This window comes from Halichoeres trimaculatus, unplaced genomic scaffold (genome assembly GCF_033239565.1).
Source record: "Halichoeres trimaculatus isolate MK-OKI-2021-1 unplaced genomic scaffold, fHalTri1.1 fHalTri1_scaffold_10, whole genome shotgun sequence".
Lineage (NCBI taxonomy): Eukaryota > Metazoa > Chordata > Actinopteri > Labriformes > Labridae > Halichoeres > Halichoeres trimaculatus.
The window spans coordinates 29,362,776-29,385,800 of NW_027437187.1; the positions used below are offsets into that span (position 1 = coordinate 29,362,776).

Genomic DNA, 23,025 nt, shown 5'->3' on the forward strand with positions numbered 1-23,025 from the left:
CTTTGGTAAAAACTGTAATAAATGGTCTTGCATTTGTCTTTTTCATATACATACTAACTTTAGCCATTTATCACTAAAGTCCACAGTAAGCTTGGAAAGTATTACTAGCACAACAACACAGATCTGTCATAAAAAGTCTGAGACTATATACAGTGTATTTACAAAGTGAGCGGCATGTGGACAGTCCTCCTACGATGAGTGTGTGTGTTTGTGTGTGTACAAGCTGGTGTATTGGCGGAGGGCAGTTTAAAAAGGTTGACACTCAGGGCGGCGAGGATCATTTGTGTTAATAGAACTATATATAATATATATACACAACACATACACTGGAATACATGTCAGGATCTGACATTCACAAGCTATACAATTTTACAGTCTGAGACCAAACAGTGTTGTGAGGCTAATTTTTTTGTCTTTTCTTTGTTTTTTTTTTCTGTGTTTTACATAAACGCAACAGTGCTTTCGGATGTTAACCCGACAATACTGTTTGGAGCCCAGGCACAGTTTCTAATGATAATGCTGCCATGTGTTTGGAGAAGGGAAACAAGTCCCTCTCCGTCTTCTAGTGAAGGATACATTATTGTGATTTGGCCGTAACGCAGGAATGTCTGAACCAGATCTCTCAGACTCTGTTGTGCTCCCTCCAAAAACCTTCAAATCTGGGAAACTAAACTCATTCCACATTTTCTTCTTCCTTAATAAGTGCACTTGTCCACCATGGATACTGTAGAATAACACTTTCAACGAGAAGTCCCTGTACTCTTATTCTGATGGCTTCGGACGAATGGATCAAGTCGAAAAACCAGAAACCAAAGCTCAGTTGTGATAAAGTAGAAAAAGCACCACTCTATCCCTCACAGGCTCACTGTTTTCATCACGTCACCCTGCTGAAAAAACACAAAGGCTTGAGGGACGTTTGAGAAGTGGCTCCAAGTGCTGGTGAGAGCTCAGGTCTGCAACTGGATCATGACCATTCCTAAGTTTTGGCACTGAAGGCCCTGTGAAAAAATGGGCCCAGCTAAAAACGCTGGTAAAATCAGTAATCCTGCCGCCCCAGGTGCAACACACACGGTAGCTAGCTTAATTGTGCTCCCATGTCAGCTTTAAAAACACATGAATAAGCCCTCGTCCCTACCTCTACTCCTGACCTGTGTGAGTTGAGACCAAACACTGTGAGAAATCAGTCTCTCTCCTTCTCTTATTCTCTCTGTTCCTCTTCGGCTACGGCGCCTTGCTGGGCGGGCCGTACTTGACGCGGTATTTGTTGATGTTCATGAAGTGAAGGACCTCCGGTTGCCGGCTGGTGGTGCACGGTAAGAGGCCTTCGCGACCTTCTCCCATCAGCCACTTGTTGGTCTCGGCGTTCATGTCGCGGGTGACGTGCTCCTTGGCCCACGCCTCCACCCAGGCGTGGAAGCGTTTGTGCAGGCGGGTGCTCACCCTCTCGTGTGACTGAGGAAAGGAAGATGCAAGAGTGTTATTTTGTCATTTTTAAGCTTCACTTGATCTTATTCATCATTCTTATCCAACATGTATGCACGGGCAAAACTTGAAAAATGTATGCCTATTTTTTTTTTCATCTTTTGTATTTATTCATTTAAAGGGACTGTGCCCATTAATAGGGATGGGTACTGAATTAGGTACTTTTATAGGTACTGACCGAATTCAGTCAAAAGTACTGAGAACTGAGTCACTCAAAATCTAAAGGTTCCATGTTTAGGTTCCTAAATGCATCCTTGTGGCTATGAGGGAGTGGAAGAGTAGGTGATTTTCCATGCTGTACATGAACACAGCTTTATAAGGTTATGTATTGAAGAATAAATATGTTCAATTGAAATTTTTTTTAAATTTTATTACTAAAAAAAATTTTTTTACAACATAAACCCAAAAAAGTACTGAAAATTGGTTCCGTTGAGTGCCGATACTGTTTGCCAGGTACCAGGCATTGGTACCATATAGTTTCAGATGTGAAAGGTACCTATTCCTACCTATTAATGAACTTTTCAGCAATTATCCATGTCAATATGGATAATTAAGTTAGCTATAAAAAAAACAACAACAAAAAAAAACTAAAAACAAACAAAAAAGAAAACATTAAAGACATAAAGGGAACAAGCATTTAATTCTTAACCCACTGGTGTAACTTGGTAGATTATTTGTGTAAGATCTCCCCTTTCTGGCGACCAGTAAGTCCCACAGAGCAACCTTTTTACTGTGTCAGCCAGTTTGACATGTCCTTTAGCATAAATATTAGCCCAATTAAAGATGTTAATGTGGCCTCATCTGCGCAGAATTTACTTTTAAACTGCTTAGCTTACAGTTTGGGATAAGGGATTCTGGAAAACAAGAAGACCTGAAGCAACACCGTCAAACACTGTAAATCTGCTAAGCTAAGCCAAATTACTGCCTGCTTTAGCACTTTAACTCCTTCTGACAGATTTGTGAGCAGTATCTGTTTTTTCATCTTACACATTTCATCTAAAGACTGTTACTCCCGTCCTTTGACAAGAGCTCACACTAAATGAAAAAAACTCAGAGCGTGAAGGAGCTGCAGATACCTGGTGAGCTCGCAGCAGGGCAGTGCGTCGGTACATGTAATCCTCCGACTTGAATACGTAGACCATCTTATACGAGTTTAGTTTGAACATGCACTCCATTTTCTCCTTCTCCAGGGATTTCTTGCCTCCCTCGCACGCCTCTTTGTCCAGCTGCTCTCGACCCTTCTGGTACTTTCTGATTCGTCTCAGGTTCCTGGTTTGGAGAGTAAACACAAACGAAGTGTGAGGGACTGGTGAGAGCAGGACTGAGTCAGGACTAACTGGTTAAATCTCTGAATCAATGGAGTCATGTCTGAGCTCAGAATTTGATGTTTATGATAAGAGATGTTTTAGTGCTGCTCGTAAATGATGCAATATACATTTACACTGACTTCATTTATTTATTTTTTTCTATCTAGTTAAACACAGGTAAGGATTTGTTAATTTGAATAAATGATGAATTACCTGGGAAGGAAAACTGGCTTCTGAGCGAGGTGTTCCCTCAACTCAGGCGTGGTGGAATCTGCGTTCAAGTAGCGTCCCACATAGTCAGACCAACGCTGTACACACACACAGACACACAAACATAGACACACACAAAAGGAAAAAAAAGGCATTTGTGATACCAGCATGGTGAGGCAGGTAGAGGCAAGTGTTAACTGAAATTACTTTTGTGATTTTGTTAAAGATGCTCAAAGAGCTTACAGGATCTGACAGACAACCAACACTTAGTATGAGGAGGCTACCTATGGTTTCTTTGCAGCTTGGAGCAAACCACAAGGTAAATTCTAACTTAAATCATTTTTTTTTTTGTTTTTTTTAATTTCAAAATACTAACCTTTCTTTTTAACATTGTTTTTTGTTATTTTCCCAAGCGCCTTCTAAAACAAGCCTGCCTTGCTCTTTATGAGCTTTTATAAAATGCTAAACTTGGTTTAAGGCCTCATCAGCTTAAAAAGTATATAAGTTTCCCTGTGTTTGTACAAACTCTGCTGAAATGTCTTACCTCGGCCTCCATGGGCTCATCTGAGTTCTCCTCCTCCGTGTCGAGCAGCTCCACGGTGAGCTGCACCTGCCCTCTGTTCCTCAGAAACATCACCTGAGGAAGCGACAACACGCAGAGAATTAATTCAGTGTGTGAAGATGAAAATAATCAGGAGGTCCAGAGGGATGTGAGGGTGAAAAATCAGGGAGCAGCCACTGAGTGTGTTTAATTAAAGGGAACAAGGAAAAGGAACACAGTAGAGGAATTACTTTGTCTTTTTCTTGAAATTTTAAACCACCACAGTTGCAGTGGGGGGACTTTTTTCTGTATCTTATTTCCACTGATTGAAACAAGTGATTCCTTTTGATACAAGGAACAATGCATTTTTTTATTTGTTTAAAATCAAGACATTTTGAACTTTAAATTGAAACTTTAAAGGACAAACTGGATGTGGATTACATCACATGGATTGGATTAAGTTGTTGACTTTCAAACTTTGTACCAGAAACTCAAACGGCCCAAAGACAAAATGATCTGACACTCATGAGTAGATAACTGCTCCCTGCACTGCATATATTAAACACAGAAAACATGATTTTTTTCACTTCATACAAAAGTTTGAAGATTTATTGGTTGTGAACAAAAACTAAGGAGTGATATCCTCATGGCCTCAGCTTGTTAGGGGGTGGAATATGTGGATTAATTACAACTTTGTGCTATTTTTCTCTCCCAACAACTTTATACTGCAAAAACTGAAATCTCAGCCTGGCCTATGTCTCATTTCTTGTAAAAAAAGCCTCCATCAGACTCAATTTTGTTAAATTCACTGATAAGTCCAGAAAATGTTCCACACTTGAAATGCTTGTGAAGAGAGATCAAAAAATTGATCAGTTGGGTAAGGAACCATTTGCTTGTCAACTCTTCTGTAATATGAATAATGTGTTAATCGGCGGCATACACTGGGGCGCAGTGGCTCGTGGCCCAATTGTTAAAAAACACAAGCTAAAGTGCCCATAGCTGGCAAAACAGACTAACTGTCCCGTTGGCTAGTGAAAACATTACAAACTACCCTCTAGGGGGCAAAAACACAGGCTGAAGTGCCATTGAAAATATGCCAAACTCAGTGCCCTTTTTATGGTGGGAATGTACTGTAGGTGCCAATTTTTCTTTTTTTGCCCCTTCCCCTTTAGAAATTCTGAACACACCTGCTGGCCCCATTTGGTATCTAAAAATCAAGGTAATAATAGATAACTAAAACGAAACTAAAAACGAAAACTAAAATTCAAAATACATTGCAGTTAACTCTAACTAATAAAACTAAAAAAGAAAACAGAAACGATAAGTAAACTAAAACTGTATCTTGTGTTCACAAAACTAACTGAAACTAACTAAAATTATAAAGAAAATGCCCTTAGTTTTAGTTTCTAATAATGCTAATAGCCTTTAGGATTTAAATTAATCCGACACGTTTCCTAACCAATTTTACGACAGTTTTAGGCAGTTGTCAGTGCTGTACGGCACCATCACAGCGACGTACTGGGACGTGCTTGTTTACTGCACTGACTGGCTGTGCGCTGTGCTGCAACGAAACGTGATGGAGCAATGAATTAGAGCATCTGTAATAGTTTAATTGCATGTGAGTCTGACTTTAATTGTATTTAAGTCTGTCTTTCTTGTTAGAGTCCAAGTTTCTAAATATTTAAGCTCATATTATATTGTTTTATATAATTTTAGTTTATATTAATTTTATGTAATTTAGGTTAACATTATTTTTTATATAATTTATGTATATATTTTTTATATTAAGTTTACATTATTTTTTGTGTTGAAGGCAGCAGCCAACAGTTCAGTATAAGCATTAACTGAGCAGTGAGCACTATGTTGGACTTGAAAATAAACAGTATTAAAAAATATTTACTCTGACCTTTTTGAATCCTGCACCTGGTTAACAAGGTATGAAAAAACTAAAACTAAACTGAAACTAAACTGAAACTAAACTAAAACTAAACTAAAACTAAGCCTTGTTGCAAAAATCAAAACGAAACAAAAACTAGAACGCATGCTCTAAAACATATTAAAACTAAACTGTAATGACAAATCCAAAACTATTATAACCTTGCTCAAAATAAGACATTCTTTTAGACTTGTCATGCAAATGGGGCTTATTTTTATTTCAAGTAAGAAATTTTCACTAGAATTGAATTGGTTTCAGTTTTGCTGTGCAGGAGCTTCCTGTATTTACCTTGAAGCAGTTCTCATCAGACATGAGCTGCTCAGCTTTCCGCTGGTATATGGATTCTGCGGTGCCCCGTGAGGGCTGTGTGGACATGGCTCCTCCGCTCGCTCCGTTCATGCTCTCAGAGAGGTAGAGGTCGGTGACCTGGACGCAGATCTCATCGCTCACGATGTGCTGGAGCTGTGTGCAAAAAGAAAACAGCGGTTTAACAGCGATGAACAGAAGCTTAATGTAGCTAGTTGAGGGAATGAGCTGAGGTAGAACCCACCTGCCGGACGATGCTTTGGATGAGCTTGTCCATGGTGAAGGCGATGTAAGCGTGGATGGTGAACATTTCCCTCAGAGAGTCCTCGTACTGAGAGGCCTCCATGTTCCCATCCAGCAAATTCCTGACCATCTCCAAGAAGGCAGAGTAGTAATCCTCCACCTCGATGTCCACTAGAGAGGAGAAATATGCTTCTTATGATGAAAGTTTAAGGGACTGAAAACAGTGTGCCCTTCTTTTGCAACCTCCATTGTTTGTTCTAAGCCTACAAACATTTTAACACATGTCAGATTTTCTCTGGGAAAAGAGGAATGTGAGTTATGTGGAATGTGGCACCAAAGTCGCAGGAAACAGGATTTACTTTCTGCTTTCAATACAAGAATTAAACTTTGTCTTGTTTTACTTACTTGGCTCCTTTAGTCTCAGCTGGATTGCCGGGTTGTCGTTCTTCTCCTTCTTCAGCCCCAGCACTTCCCTCTCCCAGTCCCGTTCTCTGACCTCCTCCTCTATCTGCCGCTCCGCCTGCCCGTACAGCCGCAGCAGCCGCGAGCACAGCGTCTGGTGCAGCCGCAGGAAGATGTACCAGTTATTGTTAACGTAGAAAAGGTTATACGCGTCATCGCAGCCTTGCAGCTTCTGTGCCGCTGTGTTTCCAAACAGCAGCTTGGACTTGGATGGGCTACCGCTGCCGGGGACGCCGTTGTGCTTTTTGGAAGCGCCTTCCTCCATATCCATGTCCTCTTCCTCCTCCTCTTCTTCCACGTCTGAGAGCTCACCCCGCTGGTAGAAGAGCATGTCGGGGATGAAGTGGTAGATGATTTGCTTGATTTTGTATTTATCCTCCTTCTGGATGCTGGTCTGCCGCTTGACGTGGTGGATGATGAGTGCGGCGGCGTCCTCGAGGATTTGGCTGTCCTCGTACGCCAGAGTCAGGTGGGGGCCTGTGGGTGGAGTGGCGTTCTCCTCAGACGCCTGCTCCTGACGCTGGGAGGTAGAACACATCTTAGAGTGAATCCTGTGTGATTTTTCAGACTTTGATCTGCGTCTTCAATTAACGACACTTACCTCGTCATAAATGCTTTCAATTTCATTCAGCAGCGACTTGGATCGAAGCACTTTGGTGTCATTCTGCTTGAAGTTGATGCCTTGATGATCGAGAGACTTGAGGTAATACTTCTCATTCTGCTCCCTCCAGATCTTGTTGAAACCTCGTTGGGCTTCCCTCCACTCTTCCTCCTTCGTCTTTAACCTGGTGAAGTGAGGAGGCTCGGTTAAACACAACAACTCACATCTTTGACCAGAGCTGTTGGTGCGTTTCAGTTACTTTGCATCATCACAGCATGACAGATTCATCTGCTGCAGATGGAAATACAAGACTGAAACGCTGCTCAGGGAGAACTTTTTCCTCTCATGCTTTTTGCTGCAGTGAAGCTTTTTGTTTCTGATCTCACCTTTTCAACACGATGGGAACAGACACAGCAGGGTTTTTCTTCAAGCCGTCGATGATGTCAGGCGCCTTGTCTCCGTATATCCTCTGGATGGCTTTGCGGTGCACGACCTCCGAGGAGCCACCAAGAGTGTTGTCCAATCTGAACTTTGCCTGCTCCTCTGCAGACATGCGGGACAACTTCCGCTGCACCGTCTCCAGGACCCTGATGGTGGCCAGGTTTGTCTCTAGTACAACGTCCAACTGCAGAGAGACAACACCAAGGTCTTAACATACATCTCTTGCTTTTTGTAAACCAAAGTGTTCATGTCAGGACAGAAAACAGCACAGGAGACAATCAACAAGTGATCGTAAATGTTTCTCCTCACCTCGAAGCGTTCATCCTCACATCTGTAAATATGCTCCTCATACTGAGTCTTCTTGGAGCTGACAAAAGTGGAGTCTTCAGACCAGGAGGGGAAGGAGACCCAGGTGTCATTTAAAACCTGAGAACAGGAAAAAAGATGCAACTCATGGATTTGTCATAGGTAACTTGCAGGTGAAGGCAAACGATGCCAACAGGCTTCAATGTGGCTTCAAAAGATGTATCCATGTGACAGTAACAGTTAAAAACTCAGACACAGGGTCTAAGATCTCTCCGATGTCCTCTTTTCCTTTTCTTTGTCTCACCTCTTTACAAAGAGGAGTCCTGCCGGTGCACTTGGGCTGTTGGTAGCTTTTGGGCAGAGCTCTGTAACTGGAGCCCAGTCTCTTACAGGAAGCATAATCGATCTCCATGGCGATGCCCTCGGTGGCCCGCTCCTTGGGGTACGTTTCGATGTGGGACATTTCCCGATAACCCAGGAAGTTTTTAAACCAGTTGAAGAGTTCAGGGAATTTTCTGTGCAACACAATCAACAAGAGGACATATTAATGACTCTACAGAGTGGTGTGGAAGGAAGAAATAGAGACTTAAGTTCAGCTGAGGAGACTCACCCTAAGAAGGGCAGCACCAGCTGCACTAGCTCAGCCCTCGAGATCACTTCCTGGTTGAAGATGACCAAACAGCGCAGGAAGTTGTCATAGGCCTCTGCACTTCGCAAGGCTTTACGGACCTGTGGGGAGAATTCAGAGAATAACATAGAGCTAAATGAAGCTCGTATAAAATGTGCGACATGGTTCTTCTTTCAACTGTCTTAAAACAAAACTTAACCTTCACTCAATCAATATTTTGTTTGCTATAAAACCTGCGCATCCAAATGGAAGACACTAGATGAGAACTCATTTAATAAAACAGATTTTTCATGCTTTTTTTCTTCCTCACCTTCTCAAAGAACAGAGATTCAGTTCCAACTCCATGCTTGCTAGCCTCTGCCACCGAGGAGTCTTTTAAATTCAGTAACTTGGGCTTCTTCTGTAGGACAACACCGGATAAACGAAATAAGAGACAGGAAATAGAAGGAACTCAAAAGAAATAGAAGTCTATGAGCATGTGTGTTAGTACCTTAACAGGAGGCGTGGACCCCGGCGTTGGATGACGGCGGATCTGGCAGCCGTTCTGATTGGGCCTCTGCTTGTTGTTGAGCTGCAGCTTTTTGGCGGTGCCGCCATGGTCGTTCCGTACGGACTCTGCCTTCTCAGCTGTGGTTTTACTTAACAGCTACGAAAAAACAACCAACAGTGACTTAGACAAGAGTGCGTGGATACTTTCTGTGCTTTAAAGAATTACAGAAGGACTGAGGCACTCACTATCATGGCTCCACTCACCACTGAGCTATTAGCATCAGGGAGAAACTGTCCAAACTCTGACAGAAGGTCCTCCTGGTTCTTGAAGAGCCTCGCCACCTGAGCGTAAACCTCCTGCTCTGTCAGAGCTGGTGTGTAGTTTCCTCCAGCTTCTTTTGCATTACGCTGTTCTTTCTGTGACAGACAAACACAGCATTATGGGATTAGCAAATTCATTTAAATTGAATTATTTCTCATACTTGCATTGGGGAAATATAAAAAAAAATCAAGATGCAAAAACTAGAAAACTGTGCAACTGTTGCTTTAAGCTTGAAGTCAGGTTTTCAGTTGTGACTGACCTGGTATGTGTGGAGGATCTCAAGGAAGGCTTTGTAGATGTCGGGCTGGCCCTGGAAGCGGTTCTTGATCTTGTTGACGTAGTTGATGGCGTGGTTGAACTCCACAGGCTGATTGTTTTGAATAGGGGGCCCAGTGGGGGTCCCGCTGAGTGGAGGGTGGAGCTGCATGGGCGGGGATCGAGGAGAGGTGTACGCAGGTATGGACGGATTGCTCTGACTGCTCGGGGTCAACGCCTGCGGTTGAAGAGGCTGGAGAGCAAAATGTGAATGAATTTAATGAAATGATGCAGAATAAAAACAATCTTTGTCATCATGTGATTGATTTTTGTTCATTTCAGAGTTGGTTCCCACCTTGCTCATCTTGGCAGGAGTCGGCTGTGTCAGAAGGGGCGGAGCAGTGGTGGTTGCAGCAGACGGGAGCTGAGCCGGGTGTTGGGTGGCTGCTCCTGTTATGGGGATGTTCTGGACAGAAATGCCGTGCGGGGTGATGTGGTGGATCTGACCAGGCGTGGTCACGTTGACCAGGTCGTTTGTCTGGACCTCGATCTTGTAGCCAGGAGGCAGGAAGGTGTTGAAGCCCATGATGAGGTCGGGGTGACCTTTGAAAAGTTGTGACACTCTGCTGATGACCCCAGGGGTGTCGATACTAAAAAACAAAGTTGAAAGGGGAAAAATGAATAATAATCCAGCAAATTCCAGGTTTTGGGAGCTGTCATCCTAAAAGTTAGTTTCAATTTTGAGTTTAACTGTTTCCAAATTGGAGAAACAAATAAAAAGAAAACTCTTTCACAACTGCAGCAATGACTGCTACAAAAACACAAAAATACTATTTTTTATTAATGTTAATATAGTTTGTTGATAAAGAGAGTAAGAGCTAGATTTCTGTCTGTTTATTTTAAGAGGTGATTCTTCATTTTCTCCAAAAATACTGGAAGCTTCAGTCTCCACTCTGTGACCCAGTCACAAAACTTGTTTTGCTTTCTGTCCCTGGAGTGTGGGAAAAGGAGTTTTATGTGTGTTGCTCCTGCAGCCTGGAATTTGCTGCAGGAGAATTTGAGTGTGAGAGAGCTGGTCTCTCTAAATGTTTTGAAAAGCAGACTAAATGTACTCTCATATTTTAAAAATGGTAATCATTAAGAAAAATCCAGGCTTCAAGGGGAGACAGTTTTCTGATATTTAAGCAAGAAGACGAAGAAAATACAAATACAAGTTCAGATTTTATCCAGGATTAAATAACAAGTAATTTTTAAAAGATATTTTGAACCACATGTGAATGGATCTGTAATGACTTATTGATCGTAAAGCTGGGTTAATGAGTATCTTATATAGACTATTTTTCTACATTTGTTAAAGAGCAGATTATTAGTGTCACTTTTAATGTTTTGACTTTGTTTTAAATAATGCAGAAGCACTGATGTCCCAGCTCTGAGAAAAGATGGTGTATTCATTGAGCTTATACAACTTATACAAATGTTACTCCTGAAACAGAAATTTGTCTTCCTTTGGCTTCTCATCCTAACAATTTAACAACAACAATTTTTTTCTGTAATATGAAACATTGTGCTCACCTTTGAGACTTGAACTCTTTCATGATATCCAGAAAGTCATTGTAGACCTGAGGCTGGTTGCCAAACTGCAGCTTCACTTGGTCCAAGTAGGACAAAGCATCTTCCACCTTCGGAAAACAAAGAAGGAACATCATCGATCTGCTAGTCAGCTTTTCAATAGACACTCTTATGAAAAAGAGATCTGAGAAAAGTGAAGAAGGGGTTAAAGTCAGAAATAATCCGGAGCTAAACCAACGTTTTAATCTATTACTTACAAGATCTGTAAAGCGGCTAATTTTGGTAGCATGGTTCTTATACAACAAGTTTTTATACAACCCTGTAGGACATCCAAACTAACCTTGAGCCTCTGGAACTGCTGCTGGCCCTGTGCAGAAGCCTGAGGTGCAGCTGTATGGCTGTGCCCTGACATCACTGAGGGCCCATGGGACTGGACTGCCGGGCTGTGGTGGTGGGACCCACTGTGGACTGCTGGGCTCGGAGCATGCCCATGCCCACCACTGTTTTGGGCCACAGTGGGAACCTGGGAAAGCAGAGACACATTGCAATAAAGATAAAGCCTTGGACAATGAAAGAAAGCAACTGACACTGTGAAAGAATGACAACTTAAAGTTGAGTCATCAAGTGACTTCAAAGCCCTGCATCTAAACCCACTACCACACTGTAAAAAAAACCATCAAGCATCAACAAAAATGCATATGACAGGAAGGAAAATACCTGGTAACCCTGTGGGACGGAGTACTGGACGCCTGCAGTTGGCTGCATGTTGTCAGACACTGCCTCATACACAGCCGGGGCTGGAGCAGGGGCCAGGACCCGATGCTGGAAAGCCTCCGCGTTGCCAGCGAGGCGCCGCTGCTGGGACGCAAAAACCGTTTCCTGATCCTCCAGACGCCGCTTCATTATGAACTCATACTCGTAAGAGCTCAGAGACCTGGGAAGAGAGAGCATATGGATCCCATTTCAAACTGGCAGACTTGTGTCAAGTCTTCAGAATCCATTACATCAAATTATTGAAGTCTTTCAATAATTTGCCTGGGAACATGTGGAAATAATCATACTTATACTGTAAATTTATAGAAACACACACTGACACCTGGCTGCTTCCATTCTGCAGATCTTTGTAAGGAAACATTCCCTACACATCATTTAAGACAGCTGATTCTTTCAGTTGCATGGGAAAACGGGTTTAACTGTTTGGAACTGTTCTTACTCGCTATTGATGCCGCATCCAGATTTTTTTGTATGTTATTGTTTGTAGATGCTTTGTTTTTTTGCCCCAAGGGAGCTAGGTAAGTCTGCGCATGTCACTTCAGACTGACTATGCGTGTCTTGATATAGCTCTCCTACCATACAGTATGTGCATTAGGCGTGCTTATCAGACCAGACCTGCTGCTTCACCCCGCTGTGAAGCTGACAATGGAGCTACAACATCACCAAAGATACGTTGGCAGAATGAAAGCTACAGTTCATACCATTTCTTTTACAATACTAACAGACCTCTTTGTTCAGTAAATACATGCTTTATTCATTGGCTACATTTTCAGAAAAGCAGACTGACAGACCACAAGGTCATAGTCTTTTGAATGGTATATTGTATAAGCATAGTTTGGAAAAGTTTCAACCGTTCTTTTTAAGTCTGTATGAAATGATAGCAACAAAAAAATCTTTGTGAACGACTTGTTATTTGGACTGTGGATTAGGCAACGGCATTGAACAGGTGTACAATGCTGCACTGACATTTTATTTTCCCACAATGCCTGCCTCACACTTTCAACAAAGTGAGTTGCTCGAGCAGTGACTTATAATAAGAAACACGTCTTGAATTGCGTCTAAATGTTAACATGCGCTGAATGTAAAACTTGCAGAACAGAACACAGCCTGCCCTACGTCACCAACGCAGCAAACAGGTGCTGTGTGAACGTGGGGGGACAAGTCAGCTCAGCTCACCATTCACAACTTCCTCAAGACGGTGCGGGGTTTTCATTATGTTTTGACCCACAAATAACGTGTAAGGGTAAACGATGATCGGTTATCTGAGTTGGTTGTGGAAGAGTATTAATTAGACCGTCAAACTTTTTCAGAGCGCTAAAAAAATTCGAAATTCTCAATCGTAACGGTCACGGCTGTTTCAGTGAAAAGAGTCCCCCCGTTAAATATCGCCTTTAGGTCGAATGCGTCCGTGTGTTGGCCGTTACAACAACCACAGTTAACCTTAATGTCCCATTAATTAAAACTTTTCTTCAAATATCTTCATGAGAGATATGTTTTGATGTTAAAATGGAACCGAAGTAGGAGGTATTCGCCCTCACTCTTCCGTGTTTCCACAGCTGTTGTAACTACGACAACCACAGACGCATTCGACTGAAAGTCGTCAGTTAACAGGGTCTCCGTTGCACGAAAACGGGCAACGGACGCGACATTCAGGCATCCAAAGATAAACTAGACCCCGCTGTTTGTAGTTAAGTTAAAAGATGTAGAAGTATGTACAGCGTCATGTGCTAACAGAAGTTAGCCTACAGCAGCGATTCACCACCCCGTTTATGGCCTGGCAACACAAGCACCGACCTCGAGTTACAGCACGACGCTTTACCCCACGCCCGCCATTTAGAGCGTGGCGCAGGAGAGCAGCAGTTTAGCCTCCATTTCAAACAGGTAAGCAAGAAATACAAACGACCTCATGATTGTTTGACAGCCCAATCAACTTTGAAGAATATCAATGCATTTTTTTCCAGTACACATAAACAACTTGTTTGGTCATCAGGGGCTCTGGGCTGCCAGTTAGCTGCTAGCTAATGTAAACAACCTGAGTAGCCCGACACCAAGCACCGTTTACAGCTAGCAGTAAAGCACATGCAGCTAACTGTTGACGATCGCTGTTGCTGAAACATGCCATCCAAAGCAAGCGTTGCCCATCGATTTGTTTTATCAATCATCTGACGCTTCATCACAAGTGACTGACAAGCAAAAGAAGGTCGATCCCCTGTTTGATTCACCAAAATCAGCTGCTAAAAGATGGGTAGCTAGCTGTGTTAGCTTGCTGAATGAACTCACCCCTCTCCTAAATAGCAAGCTGATGATCCCGAATGAAGCTTTGATTATCCGGTAAGATTGTGTAAACCTTCCTGACTGAGAAAGACACCGAAGGGTGTGCTAAAAGCAACTTATCAGTGGCGTGTGATATAAAATAAACAATTCAAGCTATGGGGCTGCAAAGTGAAAATCTCCCCGAGAGGAAAACAATCTCCGTTCGGTTGGCTGTAGCAATGGGCGGGGCTTTCGCAAACAGCCCCGCCCACCAAGCAGGCCATTTGTCCGTTTGTGTGGAGAACCCACTGATGGGCGGGGCGACGAGCCCGGGTTGTGAATCTGAGCTGTCAATCAAGGATTTATTGCACAGTAACCATGCACACCCATTTTGACTTGAAGCGCGACAATGCCAGCAGTGAGAGGAGTCCCGCTCGGGTTATATGTGGACAGTGTTGCATTTAAGGTAACAGTATGATTTTGCAAGAAGTCTGAAAATATAAAGTAATCCCAAAACATGCCTTTCTTAGACATGGCTAGATTCACCAGCCCTATGATGCCCAATGTAATTTTTCTACATTTCTGCATCTATAAAGCTTTATGACAGGGCTCTGTAGTCTTTTAAGGGATGAGTTATGACACATCAGGATGTCATTTCCTTTAAAATATCAGCAGTTAATACTTAATTTGAAATTAAAGACATATGAATTTATGTTTGTCGGACAGGAAGGCTTTCTTTCCTTCAAGGGATGACAAAAGTTCCCCTTAATCTTCTCAAGTGTGCAGTGTTTACCCTTGGTCATAAAAGTAAGTTCCTAAAAGTTATGTGATAAACTGGGGAACTTTGAATGCATTTTGCATTTTACTGGCCCTTGTGTTTTGTTTTTGAACATCCTATGTATCTCTCCCCAATCATCCATTACGTACACTGCAAGAAAGTGACTCAGATTTTGCATACCACCAAACATGTACTAATATTTTTAAAAGCAATGACCCAACTATCAGGGAACTTATTCAATGATTTTTTTTTACTCTTTTTAACTTTAAAGGTTAATATACCCCACATTGAGCCGCAATAGTGTGCAGCCTTGTGTTTATGTGATGCCTTGACTTTGGCAGAGTCCGGAACATACCATGCAGAGCTATCTTGAAATCGACCAGTTGAAAAATCTAAGCTAGAAAATTCAGGTGCTCTATTAACAATACTTGTACTTCAATTTTACCGTAGATCTTTCGATGTACTTATCCCCTTACTTCCTGGAGTTACAGACACGTGACTTCGAAGAGGAGGGAGTCTGCCTTCACACTTGTGTCCCTCCTCTTTACAGACATTTCAGCCAATGATTTCATGCAACCGTCATTGCAAATCCCAAAAAGGTGGAACTTCCAAAATAAACCCTCGCCCACGACAGGCGGAGCTGCAACACCAGCCCGGGATTCCTCCCTCCAGCCGAGGCGGAGGATTCAGCAAGCAGTAACCGTAGGCTGCAGCACACACACATACTACACACACGCACACACGAATAGTACTCCACTCTCTCGACTGGTTTCCCCTCCATAAATACGCGCATCTTTGCGCAACACACGAAGCAAGTCGTTTGCTGACAAAATGCTTGGTTCTTCACGAGTGTATCAATCGTGATTTTTGGTCAAGTTTGTGCAAAAGCATGTGAGACAACGCAGTGCGGGTTGTGGCGATCACAACACCGAGTTACACGGTCAAGAGGATCATTCAAGCCTGTGCACTCCGCGTCAGTCGACGTGCACTCTCCAAACAAAAGGCTCGTGGCACTCAAACGCATCAGCTGGGAGATTCACTCCGTGCATGATCGCCGTCTAACACTGGGGAATATGGCACGGACGAGCCACACTGCATCTTTTCTGGGCGGCAAGAGCTGATCCAGTTGCCCTTACTAAACAATGCCAAAGTCAAACGAAACGGGAACTACGGCGGCGTCGCGGTGTTGGGAACACGGCGGAGCCACGCCATTCCCCTTACTAAAAACACAGCCCTGGTTATTTCTGCACATTGGATGACCGAGTTGTTAACACATACGAGCCTATTCTTTGTTTACTTCAACAATCGGGAGTAAAATGTCTAGCCTGCCTCACCACAACAACTCCCTCCCCCCTACAGATCTATTAGCGTTACATGCTCACACAACGCTGCAGACAAAATGTTTGCACTTCCACACCGTGGGATGCCTCAGATTACCAGCGCACAGACTCGGGGACTGATTGTTTACCAGCCGACAAAATGACGCCCCCCAGTTTATCCATTTACCATGTTATGTCTTTGGCTATTCTTCTGTAGCCGTATACCACCACTACGAATGCTCCCACCTTTTCATTTAAAGACACAAAAGGCGCCAGTAACCGCACAACACCCCCACATCCACAACACACGTCATCCGCTTGCTATAACACGACTATTGTAAGTATTATTTAGTTTAAGCAGCTGTTACATACCCAGGAAAAAGACTCCTTACTCCGGATTCGTGTTTGTAACAAAATAGTTGGAGACGCCCCCTCCGCTGGCATTGGCGCATACTACACTTCACGTCACTTTATTTTGAATATCACCCGCTAAAACGGAGGCAGCGTCAGGGAAACGGTAGTGAGTCTCCATTTCATAAAGCCAGAGAAGGTACCAGAGACCTTCATGCTGCATCTTTTTTCTATGGATGAAAACAGGTGATGTTGAGTTTTTTGTTTAATAACTTGTTTTCTGTACTTAAGTATCTCTTCTTTGTTTGGGTTTACTCCTGTTTTTTTAAGGAGGCTACGTAGCTCTCAAAAGTGAGTCATATAAGGTTAAGTTAATTGGTAATAACTTTTTCAAACAGCTCTATAATCAGCACTCTATTTGCCTTTAACAATTCACCCAAAATTAAGTATTCAAAGTTCTATTAGATTGTTGTCAATACTTGCATTCTTGTAATTGTATTTTTATTTTAAGTTTTAATTACTATTTTTCATTATATTGTTGCATATTGTACTTCCTTGTACTAAGCTGCTGTAGCAGAACAATTTCTCCCAGTGGGAATCAATAAAAGAACATTCTATTCTATTCTATTCTATTCTATTCTATTCTATTCTATAAAACAGAATAGAATAAAAAGCTTACATATGCACATTATTATTATCATTATTATTATTATTATTATTGTTGTTGTTGTTATTGACATTGTTATAACAATACAATGCAAACAAAAGAGAAATTCCACAACCCAGTGGCTTACCCCAGTCCCACCACCGCCACCATCCCAGAATGCACACAGACACACACACACACACACACACACACACACACACACACACACACACACACACACACACACACACACACACACACACACGCACACACACACACACGCACACACACAGCCAGAGAAGAGGTCCACATATTACAAAGTTACAAAAGTTATTACACAGTCATTATACATCATCCATGTTTTATTGTTACACCCAATAATAGTGCAGCACAATGATTATGATCACTTCTTTATCTTAATGCTTAAGAAAGCTAAAGAAAAAAATAACTTTTGAATTCGTAACAACTCAATTAGGTTCTTTTACTTAGATTAATTAATTTATTTAGTTTTAGCACAACTATTTAACTTTTTGATACTGTTATTGTTATAGCACTTAGCAGTGCTGTAAACTAGTACAAATTAAAGGTTGATGTATTAAATAAGAAGCTAAACAATCTTAAATGTTGTGTAACTATAATTTCTTGCAATGTTGGGATAGCCCATAATAAGGTCCAAAATATATTTTTTTTCTTTCTGCTTCGACAAAAACTTTAGGGCTGTGTTAGTTTCCCAAACACAGTATTTTAAATTTTACCTCAACTTCTAACTAGCTGCACAATGTACTTTAGATGGAAGTTGTTGAACGACCGCATTTAAAAAAGTACGATTTTAATTATTTTCTCCACCTATCCTCAAAATACTCAAAAAAAATGTTCAGCATGAGATGAATGTGAGACAACCCCTGTTGTAATCATTGACTGAAAGCTGGGATATTTACAAAAATGGAATGTCTGTTTATTTTATTCTATCAAGACATGCTTTTATGACTCTCAAAAACAGCTAAAAGTGGAAAACTTAACTTTGCAGTTCAGTTAAAATTTATTGTTTTGAAGGTCTAGACTAATTAAATGAAAGGCTCAGCACTAGTAATTACATGTACCTTTGTTCTCTGATACAGTGAAGTGTTTGATTAAAGGTCTCAGATCTCAAATGTCAAGTCTCTGTTTGTTGATTAGTCTGTAGTCGCTCCATCTGGTCATTTAGGACTTTTTACAACATGTGTTTGAAATTTTTTGGATAATGTGCTTAAAAATTGCCACTTTGAAGAATCACTGACAACATGTGACCCCTGATGAGACTGACAACAGGTGGCAGTCTTGAGTTGGAGGAAGTTGTTAGAAAACAGCATAAATAGAATTTTTGCATAGCATTGGGTTGCATTCTTTAGTATTGCATGGTTGTCTTTTAGCCAGAAAATATTATTCAGCCTTAGGGCAGGATGAGATTTTTATTACTTGGAAGAAAGACAACTACACTGCTCTGAGTAAGATATATTGCTGCAATACAGTGCAGTAATTTGCCCCGAGAACATTATATCCAAAGCCACAGAAAGATCTCATTGTTGAGAGGGAATTACCCACACTTTGTTCAGCTCCCAGCACGCTTCCACAGTTTCAGACTTACTGGGAGGACACATCTCCCAATGCCTTTGGTGTGGTGGTAAACCCCACGGTTTGACTAAATTCAGTCTTATTGCTGAGTGTATACAACAGTGTAGGAGTCGTACTGCAACCACCATATCTGTATTTTAAGGCCAAAGTTATATTTTGGACCTTGAGTTGTCAGCTGAAATGACCAGTAATCATTACCTAGCCTTGTAATTTGATATAGTTTAGTTTTGCCTATAAAGGATGTGTGTAGAGCTTGAAATTCTGTTTACCATTTACTCCTGCATAGACTGTCTGGTACACTGTATTGAGACCAGAGGCAAAAGCAATTTCAGAGTATAAAAGACTACTTTCTCCAAAAACCAAACTCTGTTCCTTGGTGTTTGTAGTATTTTACTTTGATGTGACCTAAATTATAAATGTCTACTCGTATTTAACCTTCTCTGCTTTCTAAAAAGAGCAAACTGATGAGTTACATTTCTCCACTCTTTAGTTAGCTGACTCAAGATTGTTATTATACCCTGACTGCGAGCCATTTAGAGAAAAATCATCAATCTGAAACTGTGGAAATTGAATTCAATCCTTTTATCTCACTAGCCAGCTTTGCTCATTTCAGTCTCCACCAACAGCTGAGAAAAAATGTAGCCTCATAGTTGCTAGCTCACAGCTAAGATATGTCCAGAAGCCGGTTGATAGGTTTGTCTGAGTGCCATTTAATAGGAAGCAGGAAGTGTTCACTAACTAGCTTCTCCTCACAGTAAAAATTGGAATTAAGACCTGAAGACCCAAATAAAAAGCTGAAAGGATCTAAAAGATAACATTGGACAAAAGAGATTTAAATTACTATGTTAAAATCAGGGGTCATCTGGTTATTATTGGGGCAGATTTTAGCATTTGGGATCCCAATGCATCTGTATTTATACTGGCATTTTATTTTAATACCAATAAAATCAGTTCATTTAAAACTGGGCTACTTTGGTCCCAATGCAGTTTTGTCTTTCTCTTTAGGTCTGTTTTCCACTCTTGTCTCATTTAATGTACTGGCCCCAAAATTACTGCTACTTGTTCTAAAATCTCACCTCTAACCATTGCATCAATTGTATTGCACCTGTATCTGTGTCACAGAAGTGGTGTAGTTTTATGAATGGCAGGTCCGAATTCAAAAGTTTGTTGTTGACGTTTTAATGTATCCTGTTAATTCACATCAGTTCCATTTATTGGCCATCAGTCTCATAACCTAGTAATCATCTGTATTAGCCCTAAAAAGCTGATACCACTGGAACTAAACTCCCTCCAACAAATTAAGTTTACGCTTTGCTACTGTTAAAATAAGAATATCATTGTCAACAAACTCTCCATCCAAAAACAAGATTTAAGATATAACTTTGGAATAAATGAAGACCCTTTAACAAATATTTACATGGACAGTTTGTATTTAATACAGTATAGCTTGATTCAATAGTGATACGAATGATAAAGTAACAGGTTATAATAGAACAAATATAAAATTAACGTAGATAACTGTATATCCTGGGTAACCGTATGAAAACATTTGCTGAATACAATAGAAAAATAAAACAGGGCACATTTTGCGTCCATCATTGAAAGGAAAAAAAAAAATCTAAAATCAGAGTGCACGAGGATGGCAGACTTAAAAATGCTTCACTACAAGCAAATTCAATATGAATTCTGTAGTAAAGAACACATTTCTTTTCACCTGGCAACGACGTTATGCAACATATGACACAGACACTCAGTTTTTGTACATGAACTCTGTAATAATGGCAAGATACTTGGACCAGATGAAAGTACAGCTTACAACCACAGTCTGTAGAACTAAGTTATAACAAAACTAAAAATATACTTTAACGTGCCCAAAGAGGGGCTCCATGGGATGTAGGCACAGTTTTAGTCATGCTTGTGCAAGAAAGCTTCTAACAATTATTTCTGCTGTCTTTCCCATAGAGCTCTACACAGATGTTTATATGTAGTCTCAAATGTCTCTAAATGTGTTACATTACAGCTCTACCAAACTTAATCCAGCATGACATGAAGAGTTAATGAGAAAGTTAAATTTTATTTGTAATCCAATCTAAATCCATGACGGTTAATCTTAGAGCATACTTGGAATAATTATTTAAAAGTGCTAAGATGTGATTTTTGTATTAAAAAAAAGTATTGCACTGCTCGTGAGGTCTTAACTGATGTCTCCCACAGACGTACACTGTGATGGTATAGTCACTGCAGACTGCTCTAAATGTGTGCATGTGCTTAGCATTACATTCTCACAATCACTGAAGCATGATGGCACTGCTAGTGAGCGAAGACACTGCAAGTTTGTACTGCAAAGACAGGAGATCTCAATATGTACTGCAGGCGAGACAGAGGGTCCAAGTTTCAGGTGAGGAGAATAAAAATCAGAGGGTTTCACATGTACAGCATTTTCATGAACGATAACAGATGGATCGTTAGGGATGTGCTCCACCTTACTTCTTTATGGCAATGGGGTTTTAAAACTAGCTTAATTAATTTTGGCTCGTGGGGACAGTTTCACCTCCGTGTGTTTCGTGCGACCCTTCCGTGAGTGTGCAGAACTAGCTCGTACCATCTATGTGACTACAGTGGCTGTGACATTTACTCCACACAGGAGGATGTTAAAACGGGTCCCCAAATATTACTAATTGTTGCACAGTAGGGAAGATGAAGCTCCCAGTTTGTGATCAAAACAGGATGCTAATTAAAGGGCAATTTCACCCCAAAACAAAATCTGTCTTTTAAGCCACTTAAAGATCCAATGAAAAGCACATCTGAAGTTGTTTTACCTATTACGAGCCTCTTTGGCTATGAAAAGAAGATTTACCCATAGAAGCTGACTCAAAATGACATTGAGCATTTAAACAACAAAAAATGCAGGTGTAACTCAAAGTCATGGTTTGGCTTTTATTCAAACTTTAAAGAAATTAAGTTTCAATCACTTTTGTTTTGGGGTGAACTGCTCCATTTCTTTTAAGTGGCAAAGTAGGTAAAGAACAGCTTACGTCTCAATCATTTCTTCCAATGTGTTGGACCATGTTACTGCGTGACAGAAGAGCAGTTTGTTTTAGCTGCTTCACCTTTTTTTTCTGAGACTTGAAGGAAAAACAAAACATCACTGTTGGAGGGAGAATCTTGTCACGATGAAACACAACAATGTCAAAACCTGTTGTCGATGTCTCGCCTTGGTCTGGCTTGCAAATGAAGAACAGTCTCAAAAGGCAGCCTCAGAGAGGAAGTGAACGGTCCCTGGTGCACAAATTGGTCACACAACACTGCTTGGGGATTAAGAGACTGACTCAGAAATCTACGGGGTTCATGGGTTGGGTATGGAGGTCAAGGGTCTGGAGCTCACTGATTGGATGGGAGCAGGCCTTGCCTTTGGGCGTGCTCCAAAATGGCGTTATAGCAGAAGTAGTACTGGTCTGGGGTTTGAATGCTGAAGGCCCTCTGTGTTCTCATGCGTCGCACTGTCAGGCAAACGTTTAGTGAGCCTACGTCCTGTAGCTGGGACAGACAGATGTCCAGGGCACAGAAGGTACCTGTGAAGAACACAGTTTGTTAGCAATGAAGAGATTCTGTTTAAAAACAAGTCATTTTCCTTATCTCACCTGTTCTCCCAATCCCTGCACTGCAGTGAACCACCATTGGGGGTCCCAGTGAGTGTCCTGTCCACTGAAGTCCCAGAGCCTTCACCATTTTCCTCTGTTGTCTCTTCACAGCTCCCAGGAAGTCAATGAGAGTCACTGCTGAGGTGGGAACTCCGTAGTCAGGCCAGCTGAGGTACTGGAAGTGACTCACGTGTCTCTGTTCACAAGTCTGAATGAATGAGAGATATCTGCGGTTACATTCTTTCCATACAAGACCTGCAATCTGTTCAACTCAAAACTGAAGGCGCTTTACCACCAAAAATACCAGTACTACTGTTGACTCTTGTCTGGGTTCAAGTGCAACATCAAAATTAGCCTGAGCATGCAGGAGGTTAATCTTGTGCTGTTTCATCACACTGCTGATAGGTCTGGGTCTGTTGAATCAACACTTGAAATGAGACAAGTGCAGGTCGCAAAGTGGTACCAAAATACTTCAAATGCTCAACTTAAGGCAAAAAGGACAGATTTTGTCAGAGATTGACTAGCATTTCTGTGTAACTCTGGTCAAAGTTAGC

The 23,025-nt window shown here is 41.4% G+C and overlaps 2 protein-coding genes across 5 annotated transcripts in view; both read right to left on the reverse strand.

The window, feature by feature from the left end:
- Positions 1 to 438: 438 nt before the first annotated feature.
- Positions 439 to 16,651, reverse strand: sin3aa (SIN3 transcription regulator family member Aa). Of its 4 annotated transcripts, none has more exons than XM_074677457.1 (21): positions 16,595 to 16,651; positions 11,816 to 12,032; positions 11,439 to 11,621; positions 11,102 to 11,208; positions 9,885 to 10,179; positions 9,534 to 9,782; positions 9,217 to 9,369; positions 8,954 to 9,109; positions 8,774 to 8,863; positions 8,446 to 8,564; positions 8,140 to 8,350; positions 7,839 to 7,955; positions 7,475 to 7,713; positions 7,089 to 7,272; positions 6,431 to 7,007; positions 6,027 to 6,196; positions 5,765 to 5,938; positions 3,544 to 3,636; positions 3,003 to 3,097; positions 2,559 to 2,751; positions 439 to 1,452 (listed from the first exon to the last, which is right to left on the reverse strand). In XM_074677457.1, the coding sequence occupies exons 2-21, from the start codon at positions 11,999 to 12,001 to the stop codon at positions 1,222 to 1,224; spliced, it is 3,822 nt and encodes a 1,273-aa protein (XP_074533558.1). In that variant the 5' UTR covers positions 12,002 to 12,032; positions 16,595 to 16,651; the 3' UTR covers positions 439 to 1,221. The 4 variants fall into 4 exon arrangements, with proteins under 4 accessions (XP_074533558.1, XP_074533555.1, XP_074533554.1 ...); XM_074677454.1 differs by having other exon boundaries at positions 9,199 to 9,369; XM_074677453.1 differs by lacking the exon at positions 16,595 to 16,651 and adding an exon at positions 14,153 to 14,374 and having other exon boundaries at positions 9,199 to 9,369.
- A 3,617-nt stretch (positions 16,652 to 20,268) lies between these two features.
- ptpn9a (protein tyrosine phosphatase non-receptor type 9a) overlaps positions 20,269 to 23,025 on the reverse strand; it is a 28,600-nt gene continuing 25,843 nt past the window's right edge. Inside the window, exons 12-13 of the mRNA XM_074677628.1 lie at positions 22,472 to 22,679; positions 20,269 to 22,402 (exon numbers count right to left, since the gene is read on the reverse strand). Of these exons, the coding sequence (XP_074533729.1) occupies positions 22,212 to 22,402; positions 22,472 to 22,679 (399 nt within the window). The 3' untranslated portion in view covers positions 20,269 to 22,211. The remainder of the gene's footprint in view (positions 22,403 to 22,471; positions 22,680 to 23,025) is intronic.

Coding starts and splice junctions, on each gene's coding strand:
- sin3aa (XM_074677454.1), bottom strand. CDS start 12,001: ATGAAGCGGCGTCTGGAGGATCAGGAAACGGTTTTTGCGTCCCAGCAG. Junction 7,956..8,139: donor GGACTCCTCTTTGTAAAGAG/GTGAGACAAAGA, acceptor TCCTGTTCTCAG/GTTTTAAATGACACCTGGGT. Junction 3,098..3,543: donor ATGAGCCCATGGAGGCCGAG/GTAAGACATTTC, acceptor GTGTGTGTACAG/CGTTGGTCTGACTATGTGGG.